At 38.9% G+C, this 20,817-nt stretch overlaps 1 protein-coding gene across 1 annotated transcript; it reads left to right on the forward strand.

Annotated features, from left to right (window-relative positions):
• Window positions 1–106: 106 nt before the first annotated feature.
• Window positions 107–18,847, forward strand: mtfr1l (mitochondrial fission regulator 1-like). The gene is made up of 7 exons (XM_052036087.1): window positions 107–467; window positions 5,296–5,400; window positions 9,058–9,182; window positions 11,797–12,023; window positions 12,823–13,150; window positions 14,565–14,722; window positions 15,426–18,847. The coding sequence occupies exons 2-6, from the start codon at window positions 5,296–5,298 to the stop codon at window positions 14,677–14,679; spliced, it is 900 nt and encodes a 299-aa protein (XP_051892047.1). The 5' UTR covers window positions 107–467; the 3' UTR covers window positions 14,680–14,722; window positions 15,426–18,847.
• Window positions 18,848–20,817: the final 1,970 nt, after the last annotated feature.

Below are 20,817 nucleotides of genomic sequence, written 5' to 3' on the forward strand. Positions count from 1 at the left end.
TCGGTGGGCAAACGACAGTAAATAACCAATTAATAACAAATATAACAAAGAAGATAATTACTGAGGTACAGAAGTGGGAAGGGAAATAGCCATAGGTGGGCATTTGAGAGACAGATTGTGTAATAGTCCCATGCACTGTAGGGAAACCCTGCAGAAGACAAAACCGACTCAGATCAGGGGACCCTTTACAACTACAGGCCGACATCTTTGTTCTTCCTCCTGCTCCCGCTCCGGCAGCATTAGCTCCCATCATCGTCCATCCCGGATACCCCCATTGGCTGCGGGCAATCGAGAACCTCATCGAGGGACCAATAGGAGACGGGGTTGTTAAAAAGCCCATGGAAACGACATGCCAGTCTTCCACACCAAGCGGCCTAGTCGGACCTGAAGCTTCGGGGACGGTTTAGTTCGACAACCCGAATGTGTTGGTGTCCTTAACGCACAAGGGCCAATTCCTTGTTGGCAAGGTACATTTAAAAACTTTAATATGCAATGACTATCTCAGCACTGATCTAGAGTTTCAGGCCCGAGGCCACAGCGGAATGCAAACACTATTGTTTAATTTAGCTGCGCTGTCGTACTAAAATGGGATGAATGATTTTTTTCACTTCTGCTTAATAATTAATATGTAAACAAAAAACTTTATGAACTAGTGACTTGACTCACATTTACAGTTTGGATAGTGATTCATCTTTTATTGTCATAAAGTAAAATTCGGTGGGCCTTTAGTAAGGATGTACGATCTTTTGTACAAGCTGTCAGAAGTTGTTGGTGTTGGCTGACCTTGATCTGTTTTGGCCATGGATTAAATAGCTTTCCCCAAATCTCCAGGCTCACCAAATACCAACAGGGTGAAGCCAGCAAATATTTGGTATAACTCTGACTACATTGTCCAGTTTATGAGACATGATTGCTAGGGCACAGTTGATGGCACTGTCACAATGCAATTATAACATTGTCCATGTCAGACTGTTCAAAATGTAATTTTTTTAAATCTAGGAAGTAAATAAATTGGAGAACAGGCAACATTTTACAAACCGTCACAGTTGACATTTAAAAATGTTTGCAATTAATTGAAATAATAGCATACATAGCTGTTCAAATTTTACCAAAACAAAAATGATTTTGTACGCAAACTATGGTAGAAGTCAGTGGTCATAGTTCCTGTTCAAAACTGGTGACTCTAATGTTTGTAGGGGAAAATATTAATTCTTGAATGCGAACATTTTGAAATAGAGAATTTTTGATTTTCACCTTGTACAAGGCAGTCTGTACAAATATTTCTTTATTTCTGTTCCATTTCAAATTATTAAATGTACTAGACACACAAATAAACTGATATTAAACCACCTTGCTATGGGATCATTCTGATAGCTTCATCCTCATTAATCTCATAGTGTGACCTTTGTTATGTTCATTTCATTTTTATAACCAGTGCATCATCCCTTGGTTGTGGTAATTTTCCTTGTGCCTGCAATGATCTTATTGTTTGTCTTTCCTGATCTATTATTGTCTATTCTTTTTCTAGACTGCAATACAAATCCTGAATCTTTACTTCCTTCCTCCTGTAACCTACAGGTCTTTGCAGTTTTTTGTATGTTTAATTTTCATTATTTAAAATAACAGTGGATATCCATGCAAACACATGTTCTTGGACTGTTTGAGTTTTTTTTAAATAAGTGGTCATGAAAGTGGAAAGTGTTGGAATTGTTCACAGGTTAGGCAACATCTGTGGAGAAACAAACAGATCTGTTAGAGGGTCATCAGTCTGAAAGGTAGACTCTGTCTGTCTGTCTCTCTCTCCATGGATGCTATCTGACTTGAGTATTTCCCACAGCTGTAGTTTTTTTGCTTTGTGGTTATAGCTAAGTGTTCAACTTGGCATGATTCTTTAAAGGTTCTCAAATTTTCAATTAAAGGAGGAGTGTAACAGTTAAAATGTGTACTGTTAATAAATGAGCTGCTGAGTGCATATATTTTAATCCTTGGTTCTGGTACCCTTCAGTTTGAGTATACAATTTTGAATGTACATCTATGCAGATATTTTACAGCATTGATATTTTGTATATATTTTGAGCAAATGCTCAATCCTTGATATTGAAACAAAAACCAATGAATCATTAAATAAAAATAAACTTCCATAGTTTTCTCACTCAAGTCCCAGGGTTCGTTATTTTGATTCTACTTCTAAGGACAGGTGCCTCAATTAGGAGAGCTGTACCAGTCAAGGAAATTCTGACACAGTTGTAGTTGCAGAATCATGCCTTGCAGATAACATACCAGACTTTTCCATCACAATCCCAAGGTACATCTGTCCCACTGTTGTTAGAAATGACCACATCAGACCTTTTGGACATAAAGCCCTATCTTCATGTTGAAGCCACCCTCCACCATGTTGTGTGCCACTACAATCATACTATATGGGATAAGAGCAAATCTGGTGGCTCAAAACTCTGCATCAATGAGGTGCTATGGAATGTCAGCAGCAGAAATAACACATCCCTCGCTCTACTATTACCATCAAGTAAAGAGATCAGCTCTGGAGCCTGCCAGATGTACATAGAAATGAAATAAGAACAGAAAATGCTGGAGCTGCACAGCAGGTCAGGCAGCAAGTGTGGAGAGAATAACACAGGTAACATTTCAGGTCAAAGACCCTTCATTGGAACCTAAAAGTTAGCTGCAACACGAGTCTACGTGCATTGCCAAACAGTATGTAGGAGACAACTAAACCTTCTCACAACCAACAAGTCAAATTAAAGTTCTGTAATTCTGCCACATCTGGTTGTGCATGATGTGGCCAATTGAACAGCTAATGGAGAAGGTAGCATTAAAAACACCCCCTTCTACAACAACGATCGGATCTAGCACGTGAGTGCTGAAGACAGGGATGAAGCATTTGCAATCACATTCAGCCCGAAGTACAGAGTGGATGATCCATCTTGGTTTTCTCCAGAGGTTTTCATCTTCACAGAAGCCAGTCTTTGGTCAATTATATTTGTTCCACATAATATGAAGAAATTGAATTCTGGAACTAGCTGTACTTCTAGCTAAACTGCTATTATAGTTACGACACTGGCGAGTACTCAGCAATATGGAAAATTGCGAACCCAATATGATGAGGCAGAAAACAGAATAAATGAATTGAACTAATTGCCACCCAACCAGTCTACTCTTGATCATCAGCAAAGTGATGGAAATTATCATCAACTGTACTGTTAAGTGGCATTTGTGCACCAATAACCTACTCATAAATACCCATTTTTGATTTTGTCAGTAGCACTCAACTCCAGACCTTCATGGACGAAAGAGTTAAATTCCAGAGTTGAGCTGTGAATGGCTGCCTTGATATTAAAGCAGCACTTGACTGTGTGTGACATCAAACAGCCTTGGTAAAATGGAAATTATTGGGCATCAAGGAGAAAACACTTGGAGTCCTGCTTCATGGAAAGGAAGGTGGTTGTAGTTGTTGGACATCAATGATCCCAGTGACGAGACATTACTGCTGGAGTTCTTGGGTATTGTCCTAGGCCCTACCATCATCCATTGCTTCATCAATGACCTTTCTTCCTTTATAAGGTCAGAATGGGGATGTGCAGTTATCAGTGAACGATGTTCAATTCCATTTTGCAACTCCTCTGCAAATCAGGTGGGTGCACACTGAGACTTGCATCAGGAATGAACTGATAAGTGGAAAATAACTTTCAAGCCATAAAAATGGCAGCCAATGGCTACCGCAATAAAACAGAGGTTATCCACCGACCCTTGCCATTCAGTCTCTTTCCCACCGCCCACCACTATCAATATTCTGAGGGTGGGTCACCATTGATTAGTCCCTCAACTGTACTGCTGGATATCCTGTGGTGAACAGCACCTCAAAGCCTTTCCAACATATACAGGGCACAAAATAAGAGTGTGATGGGATACTGGTCATTAACCTCTGTACAACTGCAATGATACCTGAGAAACTCAAACAGCCTGCTTGATTGGCTCCTATCCACCATGTTAAACACTCATTCTGTCAACCACTGGCTGAAGTGTATACCATATACAAAATGTACTCCATTTACTCACCTGAGCAATTCTGATACCATCTCCCAAAACACTTGGCGTTTCTACTACCAAGAAGTGCAAGGGCTTCAAGCACGTGGGACGGTACAGCAATCTACAAATTATCCTCCAAGTCACACACTACTCCTCTGGGAAATGTATTACCATTTCCTCATTGACGCTTGGTCTAAATCCTGGATCTCCTGACAGCACTTTGGAAGTTTATTCACTGGACGGACTTCAACATCCACTCACCCTCATCCTCTTGAGGGTTTTTAGGAATGAGGAATAAAGGCTGACATTGCCAGCATCCAGATCCTGAAAAAAAAAATTAAATACAAAACTGAGCTGCTTTCTTCACTTGTGTTAAATGCTTCCTCATTGTATAATTCTCTATTCCTGATTTCCGTCTGCACAATTACAGTTGTATTGCTTTAAAATTTTAATAATCCTTTTACACTTCATTGATAGAACTGCATGCAGGCTAGCCTACTTGTTGCTATTGTGGAGAAATCTGCTCAAAAAATTTAAAGGCTTTCTTTTATTTCCACTTTTTTTTCCTTCTATAATTCATGCTGGTGTGGTATTCCTCATGGTTTGAGTTTCTTCCTTTTTTTTCCCGCAAGTTACAATCCTTCCTGTTTGAGTGCAGGCAGAAAGTTGATTTGTTCTAAACTACTGAGAAGGGTGTGCTGCACAAGACACTAGAGCCCTGTTCTGTCTTTGATGTCCAAGAATTTAGTGAGAATTATTGAAAAAATGAAGACTATTGTGCTACATTTGAGACAGGCCAACTCAATGTGTCAAGGGATCAAATGTAGGGGCCTGTCATTCCCTGTGTCACAGCTATATACTTGGTAATGTCTGTTCAACTGAGCCATTGTTTTAGCAATATGTTTTGATCCATATTTTATGGATACATGGTGCAGACCTAAACATCAATTTAATTCATTTTGCAAATGAAGGAAGGAGTTGCTTTGTTAACTCTTGAAGGATTTTTTTGCTTTATTGCTTGTTAGTGAGGAGGATCTGGTGAGGTGAATTTTCAGGTTTTTGCCATCCTTTGAAACATCATTTGTATTGTTGCTTGCTAGTTATGAGTTGCATACTGTTTGCTCCGTACCAGATGTGTACTTGTCATATTTAAAGTTCACTAGCTTGCATCTAAGCATTTGTTTTGTGCAAACAACTCTAGGGGATTTTCCCATTGTTCTAAGAAGTGTTGTGGCAATATTTATTTTACAGATGATTCCAATATGGCAAAATAAACCTTATGGATCTTCCCGCAGTGTTGTTCGAATGATTGGATCAAACCTCCCTTTGAAGCCATGTCCCAGAGTTTGTTTTCAGGTAATGCTATTTAAATAGAAAACTTGTACATGCTTGTGTCTGGGAATACATTTATTATTGGTGTACAGTTTGAAATGTCAATAGTTGGATTAAAATGCAGAAGCTTTTTATGTTGCTACTTCATTTGACAAGGCACTTTATATTTTGCATATTGGTCCTTTAAGGAACTGGAAAAACGGTGGTTAAGTTGGTCATTTTCTGTTATTAAACAAGTTTGTGTAAAGCTTCATAGCACATAGTTGACCATAGTAGGACAGTGAATTATATGAAACCACATTAAACTAGCAAAATTATGATATCTCTATATGTCTGTGTCTGAGTATATTGAATTCTTTGGGTACAGATTTTGTGACTTGTTGCACTGTGCTATATAAATGACAGAATTGTCAAATGTTATGTGTTCTCTTTGGATAGCTGACATTTGGTTTGTTTTGTGTTAGAATGGTGATTTCCCAGGGAAGAGCCCCTATGAGCACTTTAAAGGTCTGCCATGCTGAAAATTATCAGCTTGTAGTAAATCTGCACCTGGCTTATTTTCTCATTTGGTTGTTTTGGGAAAAGTAGTCAAACATAGTAAACTTTCCATTCATACATGACTAAAAAATGTATTGTTAAAGTGTACAACTGTGGATAGTTTCTGACAAGCTTGTGTCTCAAAGGTAGGAAATTTCTTGCATGCACATGATAGTTTTATGTCCTACAGCTAGCAAATGGGTAGATCATTTTGGATTCTCTAATGAGCCAGATTTAGTAAGTGGGATAATGAGATGACAGAATACTCGAGGGAGAATTGTAAAATGGCTGATTTTCGATTTAAGGTTGGCTTCAATGAAATGGAAGCCGTGCATAGTAAAGTGGTAAAATCTGCAAATGAGTTAAAAGCACAGTGGAGTGGTGGGGGGTGATCAAAGAATTTACCTTGATGTTGAACTGGATTATACACCCTAAGGACAAGTACAGCGGTCATCAAAAAAAAAACAAGCATGGATGATCAAAAGCAAAATCAAAACATACAGAAAGACAAAAGTAGTGTAAATCCTGGCCACAGTAAAGAAGTGAATGGTGATTAAAAATATCCAGGGCTACAAAAAGGTCTCTAAGTAGAAACTTGAAAGGGATATTAATGTTTACAATTATACCAAGTGAAAGGAGATGGACAGGAACAATATGGACTCCTCTTTAAAAACTGATAATAGTCATACCGTAAATAAGAAAATATCCAGAATATGTCAAATGATTACTTTGCATTAATGTTTGCGGTGGAGGAAGAGGAAAACCAGGAATAATGGACCACTTATCCAACAACAATCAATGTCTGACATTCAGGATGGAGTTTCAGGATCAACAGCTTTTGTGTTTCCAAAAAAAAACATTTAATTAGATGCATGATGGATTTGTAAAAGCAGGTATGTCTGACAAACCTGACAGAATTATTTTGAAGAGATGACTGAAGTGATGAAGTTGTGCAGAGGATAATGTCCAGGGATGTTAATTAAATGGACTTCCATTAGAGATTTGAAGTCTTGCTGAAGGAACTGTTTGCTTAAGTTCAAGATTATACATTTGAAGGCAATTTGTTGATCTGATAAGCAAAATGGTTGAATGGAAGAATAAGTGGGATGGGGTAATGGGCAGTCACTCAAATTTTTAGCTTCTGATTGGGATGGTCTCTCCTGGCTCTGCATTCAGGTTAAATACATTTTATTAATAATTGAAAGCAAATATCATGGCTTTCATTTGCATTTATAAAAGGTGTTGCAAGCATATGTTAATACAATTCTCTTTTTGCCTTTATTAGCACGATTGGCAATATATCTCTGATCATTGTTGTGGAAGCTTTATATGCCTTTTAGTGTCCATAAAACACATGTTAGGATGGTTTCTTTATTGACTTGACCTTTTTTGAGTACAGCTCCAAGGATGGTGATGCCTTTTGTATTAAAACCTTTTAGGTAATGGAGCTCCCTTTGACTTAAATTTTGTTAATTATTTGCACCTTGCTTCCTTCCAAAGGAGAAGTGTTTTAAGATGGTTTTACTGCTATGATTCACTTGTTCATAAAATCACTGAGTGCTTATTTAATTATTTACCTACAAACCTTGCTTTTTGCACTTAATTTGTGAGAACTCATTTTCAACAACTGAGGTCGGAACTGGGAAAACTACAGCAGTACTGTAATGCGTATGTTAGGAAAGGGAATAAACTCAATGCTTCGGTGCTTGCAAATCCCTGCCTAGATTCCCATGGCTTGGGAAAATGAGGTTATTCTTACATTCTTAATATTTGACCAACAGAAACTATCTGTGTGAATTTCACAATACTATGTGTGGAAGACTCTGGAGGGAAATACATTACTAGTACTGTTGGCCAAAAGCAAATTAATCTCCCATGAATGCAGATATGATTTTTGATAATCCAAGTTTATGCATGTTGTTTTTGATGAAACATCAAACATACAGAATTGTAAAATGGTTGAAATTTTAAATATTTACAGTGGAAGGAGGCCACTTGGCCCAGTATGTTTAAGTTGGGTGGTTTTTAAAAAAAAAAGAGCTATTTGGGTTATTCTGACATTCCACATCCTGGTAGGTTGTGACATGCAAAATGGACTTAGTGTTGCAAAACGGTCATCAGCTTTTCTCATCCTGACAATCTTGTCTGAATGAAGAATAAATGAAGGTGATAAAATAAAATGTATGGGAGTGCTGGGAACCTTCAGTTGGTTGCCACAGAATTTATGAAAGAAAAAGCCTTAAAGTGATAGAATTTAAGTATGTGCACACACTCAAATATTGTTTGGAATGGGAAAGACTTTACAATATCTAAAGATCATTTTAAACCTAATGATTTTTGAAGTTACAGTACCATAATTTTGTTTTTACCCAGTAAACATAAACTTTGTGTTTTCATTCACATTTTCTTACAATTATTGAAGGATGCCATTTAGCCCATCGAGACCTTGCTGAATCTGAGAAATCCTAGAAATCTCTTTTCCCCTACTTGCACTCTATTCTCTTCTCTCGTGCTCATCAATTCCCCACCCACCTACACTAGGGGTAAGTTTACAGTAACCAATTAACCAACAAGCTGCACATCTTTGTTGTGCAGTGTGGGAGGAAACTAGAGCACACACAGGAAACCCCACTTACTCACAAAAGGAGAGTGAATATTGCCCACTGACAGCACCAGAGGTTAGGACTGAACCCGGGTTACTGAAGTTGTGAAGCAGCAGCACCTCTTGCTAAATCGCTGTGCCGTCTCTTTGAGAAATGTAATATTAACATACTATAATTGAATGTCACAGTGCCTGCAAGGGTAAGGTGGCTGCAGAATGGAATGAAAGACAGAAAATAACACTGTGCTAATTAAGTTCCTAGCTTTTGATTCATTCGTTTCAAGCATTTTGAGCCTTTAGTAATTTAAATTGTCCTTCACATATCTTGTCTTCACTCTCTATTGGGGCAATTATTAACTAGCTTTTTTAAAATTTAAAATATATGATAAGATGGCCCATATCTATAACTTCTTTTAAAACAGAGAAAAGTTCATTCCATTTATTTTGACTCATTTAGTCCAGCCAAATGTTTCTATTTCTATTAATAAATCTTTTTTTTTCCCTTTCCATTAATGCAATTTTTTTTTTTGTTGTTTCCTCAGCTTGTTCCTGGGCTCACTGCAGCTGAGTCTTTAAGTTCTGTCCATGGAGATAAACCAGCAGTGCCGACTCTGGCAGACATTGCATGGATAGCTGCAGATGAAGGGGAAGCTTTTACCAGGATGAGGTATTCACCTATGGGACTGAATCTGAATTTCCAAACACTGGTGGATTGGGGTTGTCTGTGAGGTTATGTTGCCAAGAAATTAGGAATGGGAACAGAACCCAGTTAATTCTACTTTTAACAAAGATGGGGTTTGGAATGGGCAGCTAATCTGTTGAGAGAAAAGTGTTGCTCACTCAAGTATTAAAATGAGTCAGTCTGGCCTCAGACTGTCATTTCTATTTTTGACTGGGTGGCAAGGTTCCCCGGCCTCTGGACACTGGTAAGAATGACTGAATCCATTAAAATGATTGCTTTTACAGATCTACTTCTGTTCCAAGGATGTTTTTCTCCATTTCCATGTTAATTGATCTACCCCCATCCTCTCTTCTCTCCAGACAACTTGAGGGCTGTCAATATCCCTGTATTGGTCAGAATGTTCTACTTAAATAAAAAGTTGATAGCTCAGTATGGGCGGCCCTGACTTTAAAAAAAAATCCTGGACCGGTCTTGAACTGAATTTTTAATTTCTAGATGTGGGTATCACTTGACTAGGCTTTATTGCTTATTCCTATAAGCAATAAAGATAGTGGTGAACAACCTTCTTGAAACACTGCAGTCCTTTCTGTGAAGATACTGGATAGGGAGTTACAGGACTTAGACCCAGTGATAATAAGGTAAGACCAAAATATTTCCAAATCTGGATGGTGCACAACTTGAAAGGGGAACCTGCTGGTGGTGGAGGTCGCATGGTCCTGCTGGCCTTGTCCTCTTGAAGGCAAGGTCATGGATTTGGGAAGTTTTCTGTCTGGAGTAGCCTAGGTGAGTTACTGCAGTGCAGTTTGCAGATGAGAAAATAAATTGAAGTAGGAGCAGGCCTTTCAATAAGATCATTGATCTTTTACCTTGGCATTGCTAGCCCTGTGTTTAAAAATCCTATTGATCTGTCTCCAACTCTACAGTCTTCTTGGTAAAGAAGCCCAAAGGTTCAGCATCCTCGTCTCATTTGTCTGCATGGCCATCCCTAACTTTAAGATTGTGACCCCTGATTCTAGACACCTCATAGAGGAAACATCATTTGAATGTCAGGTTAAAGATGACCCTCATAATAATGCTGGGAACTTGGGAACAGCAATGGTGTCTCCAGAGTTATCTGTCAGATGCAATGGCCCACGATTTTGTGATTGCTGACAAACAGCATCAGAGTGCCGCTGATTCAAAAATAAACCTTGCTTTGTGAGATCCTCCCTGCAGTAGCTGCTGAGAACTGCTGAGAGGAATCTTGCCTGGTGCGGCACAAGAGCAGAGTTCCAAAGCCTTGCACCTTTGGAGGAATAAAATATCATCTCATCTGTCTTAAATGGGTAACCCCTTATTTTTAAACAGTGACTCCTAGTTCTAGATTCTTCCACAAGACTTAACATCCCATCCACATCCTCCCTGTCAAGATTCTTTAGGGTCTTTTATGTTTCCATCAAGTCTCCTCTCACTCTTCTACAGTGGATACAAGCCTAACCTGACTAGTGTTTTCTCATAAGACATAATAGCTCATTTCAGATATTAATACATTAAATCTTCTCTGAAGTGCTTCCAGATTATTAACATCCTTCCTTAAATAAGAAGACCAAAACTGTAGATGTGGTCTCACCATTGATCACTTTTTGATTCTTTTCCCTCTTTGCCCCACTACCACTCTCACTCCAAAGTCGATAAGGGACTAGGAGGCTACTCCGCTGAAATAGGCTTTCTGCCTAAAGGACGTCCGCCTGTCCATCAGGCTGTTTGTGAACAGGAGCTCCACATAAAGGAGCTTTGAATTTAAATTCTTCAGGCTGTTTTAGAAACTCATTCTTCCATGTTCCTGTCTTCACAATAGCTTATCGCATTACTAACCATCACCCAACTCCTCTACTTGCATGGGTCACTTCTCCCAGTTGTCATGAAGTAGTTAACTGATATTAACATCTAGTTTAGTACTAAATTGTATTCTACTGCAGTATTTTCCCAAATGAGTGCACTTTCTGGTTTAACTGTTATTAATGAGTGAATAGAATAATGGATAGAATGTGATGTTGATGGATATTGAAAATATTTTACATTTCCTCTCTGTTAATGGATTTTACATATTTTCACACAGAAGACACTGTTAATAATTCATTCTGAACCCTTTCTTGGACTTTTAAGTGTCTTAACTATTAAAAATCTTTTTCCTATGACTGGAAACAACAGTTTATCCATAATATGGTGCAAAGGTTCATATTGCCATTTTAATAGGACAAAACCACTTGGCACTGATAGTTTTTAGATCTGTAGTTTTAACAGATGACTCTTGAACTATGTTTTTATTTTAAGACGGTAGCGTAGCAGTTAGCGCAATGCTATTACAGTGCCAGCAATTGGGGTTCGATTCCTGTCACTGTCTGTAAGGAGTTTGTGGGTTTCCTCCGGGTGCTCCAGTTTCCTCCCACATTGCAAAGACGTATGGGTAGGTTAATTTGGGTTTAAAATGGGCGGCGCGGACTCGGGCTGGAAGGGCCTGTTACCACGCTGTAAGTAAATAAAATTTTTTTAAAAATTTAAATTTTAAAAACTTGCCTCTGAATGATATTTTTTAAAATCTGTCTGGTTTGGATTGCAGAGCTGATGCCAGACCCTACAGGGACGAATGGCATCCTACTCCACTGCTCATAATGCATAGAAATTCATCAGTCCCCAACTTCCGAAGGGAAGGGAGGAAGTACGAAAGTCTGAAGAAGCCGGGTCTGACTGCTCTGAATCACACCGTTGCACTTCAAGATGAACTTAGCCGCTTGCGAGAACAGATTGCTAAAATAGTTGCTGTGCCAGAGAGTAAAATGGAAGCTGGTGAGTTAGTGAAAATATTGTCTCTCCACTGAAAGCAACATTCCAGAAAAAGTTAATAACACAAGAATTGAGTCAGATCATTCCATTAAAACCACAAACTGTTGGGGGGGTAAGGTTGGGTGGTGCCCAACTCTCTCCCCCTCCCTCCCTCTCTCTCCCCCTCCCTCCCTCCCTCTATCTCCCCAAATGGCCAAATGTTTGTCTACATACATATATATGTGTGTGTGTGGTGAATAGATGGTTCTGGGATAAAGTTCAGAATTTCACGGTGGCTGAAGATTCTTATACCATTGTTAGTGTAAGGAGGGCGAATTGAATAACAAAAAATAGACACAAGCCCGTGGAGCTGGTGAAGATTGTAGAAGGCACGAAGATATGGAGCTGGTTAAGTGTGATGAATGGGGAATTCGAGTGGTGATGTTTTCCCAGAGGGAAAATTTGGGCACCAGTGAGGGGCATCTGTATTTAATATGGGTTTTTATAATTGACAGCCTTTTAGTGCAGTGGAACAGTAATTGCAGATGTGTGCAGTTAGTTACAGAACAGTGAGGCCAAAATAGTTAGGGATTGAGGGTAAAAGATTTTTTCAGTGTGTGGGTTTAGTTTTAAGAGATGTAGAATAACACATGGTTTAGTCCCATTGTTATTAACTGGTCATATCTAGATACTGAACCATTAGGGTCTTGAACATTCCCTGTTGATGTTTTTTTTAGATATTTAAAATTATTTTTTCAGAAAAAATGGTCATCTAACATGTGCTGGATAAAAAAGAATCTAAGATTTCCCTTTTGTCTTTCAGCATCTGCTCCTTTTACGCCAGAACTTGGGTCTCCTGACACATCAAGCGTTGCCTGCTCTTTACCAGATTTTGAATCTGCATATCCTCCTTTAGCATCATTTACCCTAAATGATGATATTCCAGAAACTGATCCAGCTGAATCTATGAGCATTGCATCATTTTCCATGGCTGCCTCATCAAACTTTGACCTTGATTTTGAAAATAAAAGGCAGGATATAACTATAAACGAAGATGATGAAACCTCCTGTCTATCAAAGTCCACAAGCTTTGCAGATATGATGGATATTCTGAAAGATATGAATAGGGTCAAATTAAACTCCTTACAAGGGTGAGTTGGAAGTAGAGATAACATGGGTGTATAATCACATAACCATGCTAACAGTGTTAAATTGTGGAATGTTTATGTTCCAAAGTGTCAGACTGTTTTGGAAAATGTTTGTCTACCACTCTGCTAGAAACACAGCATAGTTACAGCAAAGAAGGAGGCCATTCTGTGCATCATTTCCACTCCAGTGCTCTACCAGTTCTCCACCATTTGGTTATCCATTTCCCTCTTGAAGGCCACAATGGAAGTAGCCTCCACCATGTCATCAGGCAGTGCACCCTAGATTCCAACCACATTGCATTTTTCAAAAAAATTAGTTTCTTCCTCATGTCACTTTTAATTCTCTTCCCTCTTATTTTATACCCATGGCCTTGAGTCTTTGACACCTCCATCAAATGGAGCAGCCCCCAACTATCCACACTGTTCAGACCCTTCATTTTATGTGCAATAAAATCACTCGGCCTTCTCTTCAAAGAAAACTGTCCCAGTCTCTCTTTGTAACTTCAGTCACTCATTCCAGGAACCATCCTTGTAATCCTTCTCTGGATCCCCTCCAAAATAGGGCAACCTGTTGAGATCTGACGTAGGATTTTATAAAGCTTCGGCACAATGTGCATGGAATGTCTATGTAATGTCCATCTCATGGAATGTGTCATTGTGCAAACATTTTTATTGCAAATGATCCATTTGTTTATATCTAAAGCCATCTTTTTCTGTTCTGTAACAAAGAAGATTTCTGTATCACCAGTACTTTCTTTGACTTTACAAGCTATATAATTTTTCAGTTATGTAGCAAGATTTCCGAAGAGAAATGCTGAACATGGGCATTATTGGCAGAAAACCATAACCCCACACAACTTGATGTGTATGAAAGAAAACCATTACAGATGCTGGAAAACTGGAGTAAAAGCAGAAAATGGTAGAAATACTTAGCAGGTCAAACAGTGTGTGTGGAAAGAGCAACAGTGTTAATCAGAACCAATATGATGCATTAACTCTGTTCCTGCAGGTGCTGCCTGATCCGAGTGTTTGCATCTTAAGAGGTCCAATACCATAACTGTCCAAAATATAACCAAAATGCTGGAGATACTCAGCAGGTCAGACACCATCTGAGATTTCACAGAAGTTATGTGACCTGCTGAATGGGTCCAGCATTTTCTGGTTTTATTTCAAATTTCCAGCATGTGCATTTTTATTTGGTGTCCCCCCCTTTTTGTTGTTATTGGTGAGTTGGCTTACAAACTAATGTTGAAAGTAACAGCAACTAATAAGTATCAAAGGGATTATTGTACTACCTGCAATGTGTTGCAAAGCTACAATAAATATCCATCAACAAGTTTGTTTTATAAAGGCTTAAATTTGATTGGAAAGGCAAGTTTTAATTACTGGAATTATTGCTGTAATTGTATTGCTTTAGGTCCAGAAGAGGCTCTCAGCTTTTGAGAGAGAATGACCCTTCAGTACTCATATCAGAAGCATTGAAGCGCAAGTTTACTGTACCAGACAGCAGCATTTTTATGAAGGAAGACTGATCTACGCAAGTTCTCCAAACATCAAGTAGTACCCCCAACGCAAGTAAGTCTCTTAATTATGTACACAAAGTTTGGTCCATTATTTAATCCTTTTGCATGAATAACAATACGACAGATTCCTGATTCCATGCAAGAAAAGATTTATAAATGTTCCTCCCATTCTCATTCATTCTCTATTTCTTAAGCCAGTAAAAATTTGAACTTTTTCTCATTAAATCTGGCTGGTGTAATTAGAAAGTGTTCACCTATTTATGGTCAGATTGTCATGTGAAAATTTTTCAAGGGGCTGCAATATTTCTCATGACTGAATAGGCATCTGCTATGGGAATGGCATATAATAATTGGCCAGTAGATTAAAGCAAAAGTTTGTCACTTGCATGAAGATGAGCAGTGTTGATGGGGTGGGGACACAGTGGGAAAGGGAGAAAGAGGACCAGTAAAGGAAGAGGACGGTGTTGTTTTTATTGATGCATTGTGAGGACAAATTTAGTTTTAGGAACTCCCATCATGGAGGAAGCAATTGATGGGGGATGTCTAATGGCAATCATTTCACTTCGGGGAAAATGGTGGGGGAAGGGAATAGAAAAATGGAGGTTTTGGCTTCCGGGTGATTCCAGGAATCGTTGATTTTCATGAAACTCAAAACAAAATGTCATTGCCCAATATGGATTTTCTCCATAGTTAAACATTAAAATTAAACTGCATTTGATAGGTTTTTGTCTCTTATCTTTTTGTCTTCCCATTAGGTTTAAAACAAGGACTGTTGATGGAAAACTGCAGTTATTTGGAAGGGACTGCTGTACTCCTGGGCAGTTCAATATGCCCTGTGGACCCTGCTACTAATATATAAAGAACTTGGAGCAAAAATGCTGTGTTGATCAGGACATCTCCTGTTCACTTTGCACTGCAATATTACAGGTTGTGGAAACAAGGTTATAAATGGAGCAAGCTTGTATTTGTGCCTTGACTGTAGGAAAACTTAATACAGAGGAATGCCTTCCTTACCTCATTTTGTTTTCAGGGGGTGGGTGGTGGGCTAAAGATGGTAGGGATGGGAGTGGTTAAATGGATAAATTGGGGATTTATGTTCGATTTAACGAATAATTTTCCCTAGTCTATTTTGCATTCTCTCAACCAATACACTGCACTTCAGAGCACTGGGATATCCAGGGAAAATTCATTAGTGAGGGGGTTCTGTGGTTTCGTCAATTTTTTTAAATGGTGGTTTCTCTGTTTGACATCCTTGATTTTGCATCCAATTGTGCAAAGCAGCTCTTATGAACTCTTTCGATTCTTGATATCCTCCTTTTCTCATTGCCCCACCACTAAAGTTGAATAAATTCTGTCATTCACAATTTGTGATTAAGAGCACCAATGCAAACTTCAGCTGCTGAGTTGTAAATGTTTTGGGAAATGTTACAGATAAATGTTACTTCTTCATATAAGCTGTAGCTGAAATAAGTTTTCTTGTTCAGTTTTGGTCCTCCACTGCCGCTGCCTTCCACCACTTCTCTCCCACTGTCCCCAACTTTGAAATCCTTGAAAGCACAATGCGGATCCAGTGTGTGTTTAGCAGTTTTCAAGCCCTATTTAACTGGATGTTGATCATTGTTAAAGGGATGATATTGCTTTCTTCATGTCACACAGACAGCCATTAGCCAGTTAGAATAGAAATCTGATAGTTTGTTGCTGATAAGTCATATTTCCAATTTTGATCTTAAACTAGATTTTTTGTAGATGTACTGAATTTGTGCTGTTTATTTTCAGAATATTTTTACTCTTGTTGGTTTTGAACTATAGCTTCTGTTTGTGAAGTTTAACTTTGATTTGTTGCAAGGTTTGGATTGTAAAAGAATACCTGCCTTAGGGTTAAGATGCATCTAAAGTTGCAAAATGTGATAGAGTAAGTTACAGTTTTAGTAGAGTTTACAGAAAGTCTTATGTCAAGAAAGTGACAATGTACTCAACAGCTCTAATTTGTATGTTACAGTGAAGGACGAAGTATTGCAACAGCCAGTTGTAATACAGTAAGTGCATGATGCATTTGTGAAATTATTTAAAACATATGCTACATTTGACAGTGGCTCAGTAAGGCTGTGAACATGATATAATGCAATTACTCTGAACTAGAAAATGGTGTGTAAGGGTAGACAAATAAGCCTTTATATATTACACACTTTTTATGGCTTGAGTCACAAGAATTTAGTTGGTCTAAAACCAAATAAAGCTCTTAATTTTTGGCTAAATAATAGTACATATTTTATCTCATGCAATCTGCTGGAAATATTTAGATCTGAATGATCAGAAAACATTCCTTTGTAAAACTGCTTCATTAGTGAGGACTTGGATCACTATTGGGAAGTTACTGAAGGAAGTGGCAGGGAATCCACTTCCATCCCTAATAGGGATGGTAAAACTATTGGTATGCTATTACATGTTCCTACTGTAGTCAAACCTCCCACTACCCAAGTGTACATTGAAGAGGAAAAGTTGTCATTGAATGATGGTATTTGGAGAAAACGTGAGATAAATAAGGAAGAGAACCAACCTGGCTTGTATTTTGCAAAGTCAGAATTAACACTGTATTTAAGAATTTCCTGTTTAATTGTGCTGCCAGGTTACCTAGGCTTTCAGACCTTTGGTGGGTGTGGGTTTCCATCCCGCACTCCAAATCCATACCCTAGTTCGAGAGCCCTGAGTAACAAAGGTGGCACCCATGTGGATGGCTTTTTGAAATTTGAGACTAGGTACTTGCAGCAAACAAAGAAACTTGTGGCTTATTTGCCATATTTATTCAGTTGATTTCCACTATGCTTTTTCAAAGAAATCTGATAACTTTGTATATTTCCAAGTGTTTATCCACTTTTGCTATTAAAATGATTATCTGTAAACAAATATTCAGAATTAAAACCCAGGTTTGGTCAGAATTGCTGAAAGCATTTATATGCTTGTCACCTGCCAGTTCAGGAAGTGGAAGTAAAGATTTGATATGAGAGATGATGATTGGTGCAATGAATCAGATCGTTGTCCTTTCAATTCTTATACCTGAATTCAAAAAGTCAGATGAAAGTCACAGTGCTCTGTTGGCTGCTTTTTTTTAAAAAAACAAAATGATGTCCAACATGAAATTAGACCAAAATGAAACAATGTCCAACATGAAATCAGTCACATTAGACCTATCAGGGACGAATTGTCAGTGGAATACTGCTCAATGCTCTAATTAGACACATTGACAAGGGAATTGAATGGTCACAATAGGATTAGTCTTGTGGTATACTTTTAATATTCCCTAATGCTGGATTTCATTTATGGACAAAGGCAGAAAATAAATTGCTTTCCTGCAACATGCTGTCCTCCCTATCCTTGCTGAGCCCAGAAGGTTAATAGATAATGCTGGATGGAATGCTTTCCTCTTGTGCTACTTTTTTTTAGACATTACACAATTGCATCGAATTCACTGCCAATGTGCTCAACTTGCACCCCCACTCACACTTCAGCAAAACTAATGTTTCTGATTTTGAGAATAAGTTGCTCATCATGGTGCCATAAACTTTATCGATGTGCTTGCAGCTTTGTTACACAAACCAACTGGAATAACTTCTAGCACTTTTGTTTTCTCTCCACCTTCCACTACCAACCCTCACTCCCCACATAAATTTTATTGTAATCACAGAACCTTTTTTTTTTGTTAGTAACTGCATTTTCAATTTCATCGGGATCTTTAAATGTTTTTGCCAGGGAGCAAAGAAATCTTCAGACTGATTCTTCACAGCACATGCTTCAAATGGTAAACAAACAAAGCTTTGGTTCTAGGAATGTTACTTTTTTGGGCCCAAGTACTTCAGTCGTGCACAATGAAGGTGCTCATATAACTGCAAGCTCATCCTGCACGTCTATGGTGCCACTTTAGACCTGATGGGTGAGAGTTGACATATTTATTCAAAACTATTTTAGTATTTAAATGATAAACTGCATTATTGAATGTTTATCTGGATTTAAGTGCTCATTTCACACAACGTTAAAAGCAATAAAAGGCATCAGCATGATTGGTTAACTATTTATTACATTTAAGACAGATCTATTGAAATAGTTTTCAACCCATGTATAAGAAGATTTTTTAAGCATTGATATTTCTGAAAATGCCAATAAAAGAAATTCAAATATTTTGAGATTTCTGAACTTATTTTAGTTATATCATGAGTATTTAATAATGCCATCTCCCTTTGCACCCAACTAATTATTGGGCCAGTATCCCAGTACACCCTGAATGTTGGTCTGAGGTTGGAGGAGGATTTTATTATCTAACTTGTCTAAAACCAAGTAAGGGGAATATTTGTAAATACAGTCTGCTTGCAGAATAGTTTGGCAAGCTTATCCAGTGGGCACAACTGCTGTGGTAGCTCATCTCAGTAGAGGTGAAGTAGGGACAGCCACAAATGGCCTCAGCACTGCAGATTAGGGGAGGGCAAAATTATACAAGGCTGGCTTTCCCTGATGCTTCTAGGACCTCCTGAGAGGCAGTGCACAGACTAACATCCACTTTTGGAACTGCCTTCCCACGTGATAGGGTGGGAGTGGGTGGAGATGTGTCTGACAAGTGTGTGTATTCAATTTTGGATTTAAAAAAAAATGCATTTCAGATTTTTTTTCTGAGGTGTTTATTTCCATAACTAATTTAAAAATGGGTCCTTCAGACCATACAACACTGGAATGTATTTTTTGGCTTGGGGGCTGGTATTAAAAGTAGTCTGGCTGTGAGCAAGACTTGTGGTCATATGTTGCCTCCCCGGTGCCGGGGTCAAGGATGTCTCTGAGTGGGCACAGAACATTCTGAAAGGAGAGGGTGAGCAGCCAGAGGTCATGGTCCATATTGGTTGTAGCCACACAGGCAGGAAGAGAAATGAGGCCCTGCAAAGAGAATTTGGGGAGTTGGGCAGAAAGTTAAAATTTAGGACCTCTAGGGTTGTAATCCCAGGATTACTCCCAGGCCACATGCTAGCAAAGCAAGAAATAGGAAGGTAGTGCAGTCAAGTTGTATAGCTAAGGAGCTGGTACAGAGGGCAGGGCTTAAGGTACATGGAGCACTGGGCTCTCTTCCAAGGTAGATGGGACTGTACAAGAAGGGTGGGCGGCACCTAAACTGGAGGGGCACCTATATCCTTGTAGGGAGGTTTGCTAGTGCTGCTCGGGAGGGTTTAAATTAGACTGGCAGTGGGCTGGGGACCAGAGGAGTAGGTCAGCAAGTGAAAGGGAAAGTAAAGGTTTGGTTAAGTATGGCCGAAAGGAAGGACAGGCAGGGCCAGGTTAATGAGCATGTTGGGGCTGATGGGCTGAAGTATATTTCAGTGCAAGAAAAATTATGGGTAAGACAGATGAACTTGGAGGCTGGATTAGTACATGGAACTATGATACTGTAGCCATTACAGAGACTTGGTTGAGAGAAGGCTAATCACAACGGTATTAGGCAGAAGCTAGGGAGAAATGATCGGGAGCAGCTGTCATTGGGTAAATCCACATCTGGCATATGGGAGTCGTTTAAAAGCTAGCTGATCAGAATTCAGGAACAATATCTTCTCGTGAAGAAGAAAGCCAAGGATGAAAGGTTCAGGAACCTTGGATGACGAGATATTGCAAGTTTAGTCTGAAGGGCTTAGGAAGCAGAAGTTTGACAGGACTTTTTGAAGAATATAAAGGAAGCAGGGAGAGAATTTAAACAGGAAATCAGGAAAGCTAAAAGGGGCCATGAAATGTCCTTGCCAAGTACAAGTGAATGTATTTTATATGTACATTAAAAAGAGGGTAGGTATGCTGAAGGACAAAGGACGGAATTTATGCTTGGAGCCAGAAGAAATGGATGAGGTACTAAATGAATATTTTGCATTGGTATTCACCAAGGAGGAAGACATGGATGATGGTGAGATCGAGGAGGGGAATGCTGATATTCTAGGGAACGGAGGACTTTTTGGGTTTCATGAAAAGGTGGGCAAGTCCCAGGGCCTGATGGAATCTATCCCAGGTTATCAAGACAGGCAAGAGGAGATTGCTGGGGCCTTGACTGAGATCTTTGTATCCTCATTAGCTACAGGTAAGGTCCCAGAGGACTGGAGAATAACCAATGAGTTCCTCTGCCTTAAGAAG

Source organism: Pristis pectinata, chromosome 22, assembly GCF_009764475.1.
Source record: "Pristis pectinata isolate sPriPec2 chromosome 22, sPriPec2.1.pri, whole genome shotgun sequence".
Taxonomy (NCBI): Eukaryota; Metazoa; Chordata; class Chondrichthyes; order Rhinopristiformes; family Pristidae; genus Pristis; species Pristis pectinata.

What these genes read in the sequence shown, in the direction of transcription:
- mtfr1l (XM_052036087.1), top strand. Translation starts at nt 5,296, where the DNA reads ATGATTCCAATATGGCAAAATAAACCTTATGGATCTTCCCGCAGTGTT. An exon ending in AGAGAGTAAAATGGAAGCTG is followed by an intron (nt 12,024 to 12,822) that starts GTGAGTTAGTGA and finishes TTTGTCTTTCAG; the next exon opens with CATCTGCTCCTTTTACGCCA. An exon ending in AAATTAAACTCCTTACAAGG is followed by an intron (nt 13,151 to 14,564) that starts GTGAGTTGGAAG and finishes GTATTGCTTTAG; the next exon opens with GTCCAGAAGAGGCTCTCAGC.